The 9,551-nt window shown below is 41.1% G+C and overlaps 1 protein-coding gene across 2 annotated transcripts in view; it reads right to left on the bottom strand.

The window, feature by feature from the left end:
• Positions 1–591: 591 nt before the first annotated feature.
• Positions 592–9,551, bottom strand: part of SLC38A1 (solute carrier family 38 member 1) — a 67,866-nt gene continuing 58,906 nt past the window's right edge. For both annotated transcript variants that reach the window (XM_084623438.1, XM_084623439.1), the window contains 3 exons: positions 9,011–9,152; positions 8,821–8,918; positions 592–7,561 (listed from right to left, as the gene is read on the bottom strand). In XM_084623438.1, the coding sequence (XP_084479564.1) occupies positions 7,460–7,561; positions 8,821–8,918; positions 9,011–9,152 (342 nt within the window). In that variant the 3' untranslated portion in view covers positions 592–7,459. The remainder of the gene's footprint in view (positions 7,562–8,820; positions 8,919–9,010; positions 9,153–9,551) is intronic.

The raw sequence follows: 9,551 nt of genomic DNA, 5'->3' as shown, positions 1-9,551 counted from the left end.
AACTTTTTAATGCATGGCTCCTCTGGTCCTTTTCCCTCCCTCCTGAGGTGGATGGATGGGTGCTAGGAAAAGATTCCTTTTTATTTTAAACCTCCCCACATAGTTCCCTTTCATTCAGTTGAGTTATTCAGGGAGAAGATTTTAGCCTGAGGGTGGGATTGTAGCCACCAATTCATTCCACAAGCACTGTTCACTGTGACCAGAGCTATAGTTATATTAGTGACTTAAAGGTGAAAAAGAATTTTTTCAAAGCACCTAGGTGTCATTGGAGGTCAGTGGGATTCAGCTGACTTTGAAAATGTTATCCAATCCCACTTATCAATTCCCTGAGAGTCTAGTACAACTGGGTACCTAGGGCTGCAAGCCTTGAGTTCAATGGGATTATTTGCATAAGTACTACTCAACATGAGTAAGAGTTGCTAGCTCATGCTGTTTAACAGATTGTAACAAATAAATATTTGTCCCCTTGAAAGAATGAATGTAACATTCTAGTTCTTTTAGATCACATTTTTAATGTTTAAAAACTATATTGGTAACAGATTATAGAACTTATTATTTTTTATTTATTTACACACAAACTGGGAAACAATCTATTTGCTTATGTTTAATATGAACAGCACAAAGTATAGTGACGTTAGCAGGAGCAAAGTATCACCCATGAGTCATGACTCATTTGAACACTCCCTTGGAAATTACCTGGTATCAAGTGTACATCACACTGTAGTGTTTGTACTGCAGCTGGGTGAACCTTAACTTACATAGGGACTCTAGGAAATGGATTTAGTATAAACAATCTGAAGTTCAAGCCTTATGAAAAAATACCTTTTACAGTCTGTGTCTTGGCTGAAACACTGTAAACATGCAGCAGTTTGAAAAGCTCTGTAAAAGTGACTAATACATTTTCATTCAAATTTGTGCTCATGTTTAAAACAAATATTACTTCAAGACCTGTCCTTATCCTAGGCTACAAAGCAAGCTTGGAAAATAAATATTTATTTTTAGACCCGTTTCTCAACTTCTATTTTTCATAAATACTGAATACTATATTGTACAGAGTTAACATGGCATGGAATATACTTGATCACTTTGTCTCTAGCACCTGTTTCTAAAGCATGATTATTTCAGTGAGTGAAATTCACCTGGTGTAGCAACCTTCACAAGGCCTGTTCAAGATATTAGTTCCACTTGATCCCTATCAAGAACCTAGGAGCTGACTAGGCATTGTGTAGGCCCTTTGCACAGGGACTAATTTCACCCATCGTGAGCATTGTTTGAATAATTTGCTATTGAGAAAATACGAATACAGGCATTAGAACTGAATTCTAGCAAATTCATTGGACTATATTGGAAAAAATGCAGCCATTTTCTTGCTACATTCATCAATATAATTATAGTTTTAGGTTTAAAGTTTACTGAGGCAACAATGATAAAGGGTAGAGGGGAGGGGATGTACATTTTACTACGTGAGAAGCTAAAGTATTCATGTTTCTGTTCAAATTCGGACACAAACACCTATTTTTGTTAATACGCAGTGACTAACACATCTATTTCATAGGGGATAAACAATAGCAAAAATATACAGCATCCTATTTATTTACAATATAGATACATAAAAATGAAACATTTCATACAATACCACACAACTGCATAGATTCTTCTTTAGAAACAAACATATGCACAGTATGTGAATGTTCAGACCATTTCCCCCCTGTATTTATTAATTTGCTACCATTTTCACAGTTTGTAACAGAAAGCCTTTTTTTTTATACAAATAAAACATTCTTTGTATATGTTATAGGAAAAAGGTTTTCCTGATGCAAAGTGCTCTTGGGAACTTTTGTGTGAGCTTCTTGGTAGCAGGAAATAAGAGCCATTTATTGGTATTGTTGATGGAATAGAATACATACTGTGTGGGTTGGTCCTAAGGATACCAGTGCTAGGATTGTGGAACTGGATTGGGGTCATTCAAAATCAGAAGGCTTTTTGCCAAGATGCTCTTTAGTCTTAATATAAGATTAAAGCAATTAGTTTTTGCTGATTTAGGATGGGCTATAGATACCGTTATATATAATTAATTATTCGTACAGCACCATAAATACGTATGGTGTTTTGTGTCGTGAGGCAGACGTACAGACGAATCCCATGCTGTCCCCAAACATGTTTTCAAAGTTTCATTTAGATGTGTGCCTGGTCAAAACCGAACACACACACATCCTTATTAAGCTCACAAAATCAACCTTCTGGAGTGGATGGATATCCTGAAGGGTAGGAATTACCCTTCTGCAAGGGGCCAATACAAGGGCTGTGCACCACTAAGATCCCACTTACATCCTCAAATTAGGGCTTATGTGGCACACAGGTCTTGTGCAGGCCCATCTGTACACTTCATCCCAAAACAATGTTACTTCCAAGATTCTAGGTCCAAAATTATAGTAATTTATTTATTTAGGTTTATAAACAGGCAGGAGGAGAGAGAACTTCTTCATTTCTCTCGACAGATCACTGTAAATGAAATGCTAGTCAAGATCAAAAGCCAAAAGTAAAGAATTTTATAGGCCAGATCTGTAGCTGGTGTCAGTCAACATAACACTAGCTCATGATCTATTCCTAAAACCTTATTAGGAACTCCTGCTTGGAACTACTCCCCCCACACCTCCTTCTCCCACCACTTTCCAATAACTATAACAGAATAGTTTAACTAGGTTCACGACCAGTCTATGAATTTGCAGTGTCCACAATAGTGACAAGCTCTCTAGAACAGGAAAGCATGCTGCCACCTACTAAGTAGATACAGTACTCTGGATCCTACTTATTTAACAGAGGAACTCCTATAGCATTTTACAGTGCTCTTAAAAGCCTAGCTAAAATGTGGGACTCATACTTTTGTTAGCTACAAGTTCACTATTCCAAACAAACTGAATAAAAGCAGCACATTTTACAGATAACCTCATACAGTGATTCTGACAGTTACAGCAGGGTCTATTGCATTCTGTTAAGAATGTATAAACCTGATGAGAAAATAAAAAAGCATATTATTTCACAGTCTGTACTACAGACATCAACATACATATTATTCCTTTGCATAAATAGCTATATATATATATATGATGCCAGTAAATCAGTCTGAGTGAAATCCTCCCCCCCACCCTGTGTACAGGGCCAGCACACAGCCTGTTTAAGGACTGAACTCATCTTGCACCCTTTCAGGACAGAAATGATGATGGTCCTATGCCTAAGGGAAATTGCACTCAGTGCATAAATCCTGCTAATTCATTTTATTTTATCCAATAAGACTGCAGTATGCAAGTTGAAGAAGGGGACAAAGCAGGTGAGGAAGAAGTAAAGAGGGAGAGTGCCCAACTCCCATTGAATATCAATGGGAGTTGGGCACCTAATTCATTTGTGACTTTGAAAGTCCCCCTCAATATCTCCTCTGTCACAGTCCCATCAACTCAGTAATCTATGCTGTCAGAAGTAGAAGAGAGAACGAAAAGGGAATGGGAAGGAGGACAACCTCAGAGTACTTGTAGGATAACACAGTCACCTATGAAATTTTCACAGGTTAAAGTTAGTCTTTTAGGGTGTCTACACTACAAACCAAAGTCGACCTATATTAGGTCAATTTACAGCCACCATAGTAATTTAATGTGGTAGTGCAGATCCACACTACCCTCTTTGGGTTGGTGGTGCACATCCTCATGAGGAGCACTTCTGCTGACCTAAGAGGGGCAGTGTGGGGAGCTGAGAGCCTGCTCTCTGAGCTCCTCTGGCAGCTCCCTGCCTGGAGCCCAGCTGCCCCACAGGCTCCCAGCAGGCTGTCCCCCTCTTTGCTCCCCAGTCCTCACTGGGAGCAGGACAAAGCTTTTTGCCCCCACGTTCTCCACAGGGAGCCAGGGGAAGCCACCCGGGGCTTCTCACCCCTCCTCCTGCTGGCAGCTGGCGCAGGGCTGCTTGGGCTTCTCACCCTGACTCTCAGCAGGGCTCCTATTGTGAAATTGACAAGAAAGCTAATGTAAGAGATGCAGTGTCTACACAAACACTGCATTGCACTAACTACACCGACATAAGCCTTATGCCTCTCGTGGAGGTGGAGTTATTATGTCAGCGTAGTACGGCACTTATATCGGCGGGTCAAAGCTGTAGCGTGTACACTGACATAATTAGGTCGACATAAGCTGCCTTATGTTGACCTAACTGTGTAGTGTAGACTAGCCCATAGGGCTAGAACCTTACAGGTCCTGAGCACCTCCTGCCAAGTTGCTAAGTGACCTCAACTCCCAGTGACTTCAAGCAATGTAAGGCCAAGGCAATAGGAGTGAAGGCAATTCAACAGCTCACAGGAAGTTCAATATCTTGAACTATCAGGTCTGTAAAAAGAAAAAGCTATAGTGACACATAATATCCATACATACAATTGCTAATCCTAGTCTTTTTCCTTAGTTATAGAGTGTGTGTGTGTAAAATGAATCTGCCACTGAAAATGAGAGTCCTCACAAATTGGCAGGTACACTTGAACTTATGAAGGGCATCGTTCAACCCCTGAATGTGCACCTGGACTCCTGTTAGCCATTAGTTCCATTGCTAGTGTAACCCTTCTGCCAGGTGGAGCCAGCAGCAGCAAGGGCCAGGTTCAGTATCTAGTGGTTCCTTTGCAACAATACAACACAAAACTGGCTCGAGCCCCCACCCAGTGACCTAGGACAATTACACACAACCCCCCTGGGTGCCTCTAAGAGGCAATACTTCCCCTCTCGCAAGCACAAAGTCTGAGTGCAGTAAAAACTTTTTAATAAAAGGAGGGAACTCAGAATTAATTTGGGAAAACACTGCAACTAGAGTTCATAAACACAAACCATGAGCAAAAGACCCACGCCTAAGTAAATTGGGCAGTGTCCTTTTCACCTCAGGTTCTTAATCCAGAAACCCAAGTCCCTTTAACGTGCCCGTCCCTTCTCTGTACCCCACTCACAGTTGCTGTCCTTGGCCAGTGCAGCCCCAGAGTTCAGCGGTTCATTCGCAGAGTTCAGCTCCCATGCTGTGTGGAAGTGGGGGGTGTGGTGTAAGGAGGAACCTTACACACTTTGCTGCTCGGACACTTGCTTGTTACCCCAACAGTCAATTGCCGCGCCTCTCTGTGGGGCTCTGCTCTAGCCCTCTCCATCAGCCACCCTGATGGCCACTCGCCAAGATGTCTCTCAGTGACTTCAACTGTTAGTTGGGGAGCCACACTGCTGGTGCACACTGGGCAGTGTCTTACAACAGAGACGCTGTCCTAAAGTAGATCTAATACTTAGACCTAGGTATCAGTGATTTCAGCTCTGCAGCATGTAACAAGACTCTCAATTGAATCTAAATTAGCTCTTTTATTATACCATGGAGAGAGGGAGGGAGGGTCAAACAGTGTCTAAGACCCTTAAACAGGACCCATCCTCTCTCAAGTCATTGGGCTTTGGAACCAATGTCCCCTGCCTAGCAAGTGCTGTTCAGTTGAGGGTGAGTCCCTCCATCGGGGAATGCCAGGTGCAGTTCTGCTGCCCTCTGTTCACACAACAAGGATAACAACCCTTTATTACTCTTGCCCCAAAACAAGGAGACTGGGGATCCAACACCAACCACAAGTGATCATTTGGGCAAGCAATCCCATCATGCTGAGCACCTAGACAGGGTGGGTGTGTCCATGCAAACAAGATCAGCTTCTGATGTCTTTTTCCACAGCTCACCACTAGATGTCAGGGGAGAGCTCATTCAGACTCTGCTTACACTAGGACAGGGATCAGCAACCTTTGGCAGGCAGCCCACCAGGAGACTGTGGGAAGTGGCAGCCGGCACATCCCTCGGACCACGCTGCTTCCCGCCGCCCCCATTAGCCTGGAGCGACAAACCACGGCCAGTGGGAGCTGCAATTGGCCGAACCTGTGGATGCGGCAGGTAAACAAACCAGCCCGGCCTGCCAAGGGGATTACCCTGGCGGGCCGTGTGCCAAAGGTTCCGATCCCTAGCACGCATTTTGACAGCAGAATTCAGACTCTCTCTAATTCACACATCAAGAACAATACAACATGAACAAATGTGTCCCCCTGGCAGTACATTAGTACTAAAAATGATTCAGTATTTGATGATAAAGATCTCTAACCTGAGCCATTCTCCAAATTGACAATATGCCACAATATAAATGCAAAGTTAGAGTGCCTCTGCAAATAATTTACAGCTATTTTTGTTTGATCCTGAAGAAACAGAAATAGGCTTTTTAAATATAAAAAAGTGTTCTATTTAAAGAGGTGTTAAAAATAAAAATCTGGCTTGATTCCAATTAAGAATCCAGTTTTGCATAAGGGCCTGATCCTGTTCCCACTGGAGTCAAAACTCATACTGACTTCAATCGGAGGAGGGCTGACCCTAAAAGAGTAAGTTAACTTCTTTACAAGGTCAGCCTTAGGTATATGCAAAACTATCCTAGGATGGAAAAGGCATTAAGTATGACTAAAGGTGGTGGTTTTCGATATAACTGGAATTTTTCATTTTTTCTTGAAAAGCGTAGATGTATTTAGTAAATATTGGTTTATATGGAAGAAAATGCATATTTCTGAACCTCTCCTTTCACACCGAAATCAGCTCTGCCTTCTCCTGGTTGGTTTCAAATGTTCAGTGCTCTATAGGGAGTCTATTACTGGTCAGTTTCAAAAGCGTTAGTGCTATTTGATATTCCTCTTGGTCTAAGGTCACTCATGGTTGAGTATGTCTCTCTGCATGGTGGTTTGATGTGCTATCAGCTCAACCATTGGGGCTGGCTGCTCCCATAACCTTTTTTTTTTTTAAAACGAAGAGCAGCACAAAGTGTAGGACATACTCTTATCTAATACCAACTGATGCTTTCATGGTGCCCTTCATGTAAACACTCCAGAATGCTACACTTACTAAATGAGGGGAAAGGGTTTACAAAATAGTAATGAAAAGCCAGATCAAATGTATGCAATTTAAGAGTAGAGTTTTGGTTTAAAAAAAAAGAGATGGTGAGAAGAGAACATCATTTGTGGAAACTATTCTAGAATCTGGATTTGTAAAACAAAAACAAATACAGTGCTTGCTCCAAAGGACTAAATATTAGGGTTCGGAAGTTTTAAGACCAGTACTAGAACAATCTAATTCATGACCAGAAGAGTAAAAATTAATTATGATTGCAACCAAGTGGCAAAGCCATGTAAACCCTTGCAGACAGTCAACACAACCTTAACATTGATTTGATAACTCAATGGAATTGGAGAAACTGATACTGCTGTTGGGGAAAATGGGCATTTTCTGCAAGAAAATACCATCTATATCAGTATTTAATTATTTGGATTTGATTTGAGTAAACTCATAACAGGATAGATAGATGGGATGGGATAGATAACAAAACAGAATGGTTGTGATTCTGATGAGTAGCAAACAGGGATGTATCCTTTTCAGCATGATGTTGACTTCAGTTGCCTTCAGCATTGTCTCCTGAGTGCACCCAGTCATAGATGACCAAAGGAATGCTCACGAGGGAAAACAATATTCCCAATGCCATGAAAAGAGAAGCCTGAAAGAAAAAAGGAAAGGAGTCTTTCAACTAAGGTAACTTTTTTCCTTACAGAGACTTACAAATTGATACTGGGTTTCAAAATTACAAATGAAAACAAAGCTCTGAATTCCTTGTTAAGCACGGAGAATGAAATTTTCCTCTATCCTCCGTTCACAACCTCTGCCTTAAGTGCTCATTTCAGTGACTATCTGAAGAGGACTGAATGGGTTCTCCTTTGGTACCTATCACCTCTGCTCTTTAACTAGCTAAAGGGCTCATGGCAGAATGAAATAAAGCACATGCACTGAGTCATCCCATGAGGGTTTACTTGCACAGTATTTCAGCCATTGTCATCTTATGGAGCTAATGAATTAACCCACATACGTTACGTAAGATTTTTGCATGCCAGTGCAGAGAAATAACTATGGAATCACGAGCCTGGCCCAAATGAAGTTCTTGATTATGGAGGAATTAAATAAAATTAATCCAAATCACTACTGTAATATGAACAAAACCAAAGGCATGATAACAGAAGGGCTGGTTTGGTAGTGCACTGAGTGCACTCAGCAAACCACAGGGACTATTCAGAATCTTACATGACTCTATTCACAGCTGGGAAATTAACAGGATCCTTGACCTTTACCAAAGAAGTTTTTTATTCTAATCTCAGTATGGGAAGGATTGTGACATCTTCTGAACTGCAAACCTCCCTTGACATTCAGTAAAAACTTGTAAAGCCCTGCTGAGATCAAGTTGTCATAGTCCTGTATGCTTACGAACGGTGAAGAGCTGGCTCCTTTTGCAGGGGGCACCCAAAATTTGACTGTGATCCCTTAAAACAAATGTAAAGCGCTGCAAACATGACACACTGCAGGCTCTTTCAGGTAATATGTTGCTGTGGAAAATAAGTTGTGGCTATGGGGGCAGTTCCTTTGTTACCAAACTTCAAGGGACTCAGAACCTTGCTAGGGATTATTACTATTTAAACTGTGGTACTTCCGGAAGGCCCCCAATTAGATTTGAGGCCCCAATCAGATCAAGGCCTCAATGTGCTAGGTGCTGTACAAACACATAAGAAGGTAAGAGTCCCCACACCAAAGGTCTTACAATCTAATTTAAGACAAAACACTGCACAGGAGTGTGACAGAGGGAGGGAGGACAAGGGTAACAGCAGCAGGTTCACCTATGTTCAGACAACCATATTAGATCTGTTCTCAACCTAATACATTTTAATGAGTAACACGCAAAGCACTAAATTGATCTACAGAAAAACATACCCAAATCCTCTGAGTAAATTTTTCTGTATCCTGATGTGTGATTTTTAAATACAGCGATGAAGGAAGAATGAAAATCAACATATTGGCAGAAGTTACTCCTGTAACATTCAAATAAATATGTTAGTTATTGTAGAATTTCACATCTGCCAACAGCTATTTATTATTATTATATAAAACCAGAATACTGTACCTACAACTCCAAAAATATCCTTCATTGAGGGGATAAAAATTACTAACAGGTTGATAATAACCAGGAGGACAAGAGTAACCACAACATGACGACATAAGTCATATTTTGTTTTTTTAGCCAGCTCAAATAAAGAAGAACGCACCTGTAGGAAAAGGAAGAGTTCTCTATTAGGAGGAGCATACAACGTTCAAGCCCATATACTAATTTTTATTGACTCTGTGCATGACAATGAGATTTGCATAGATGCCCCAGTGATTCTGGAGGACTCAAATGCACTGCCTTTGGAATAAGGATTATATTTAATTCAAAATCTGAGAACTGGATTTCTATGTGTCTGTACGAGTGTATTTTCCCCCAGATTATATTTCTTGACAGAGGTGGGGGAGTATGTTGACATGTATATTTTTAGTTCTGCTAGGTTGAAAGCTCATGTAATCGGCTTTGTGTGTGGAATTAAACAGCGAAGGGAAGGAATGGGATTCACCTACATCCAATGCTGCAACACAGCCACTCTGTGGCTGCCATTTCAGCCTACACAATC

This window comes from Lepidochelys olivacea, assembly GCF_965140295.1.
Source record: "Lepidochelys olivacea isolate rLepOli2 genome assembly, chromosome: 1".
Taxonomy (NCBI): Eukaryota; Metazoa; Chordata; order Testudines; family Cheloniidae; genus Lepidochelys; species Lepidochelys olivacea.
This window is presented reverse-complemented; position numbering and strand designations above follow the sequence as displayed.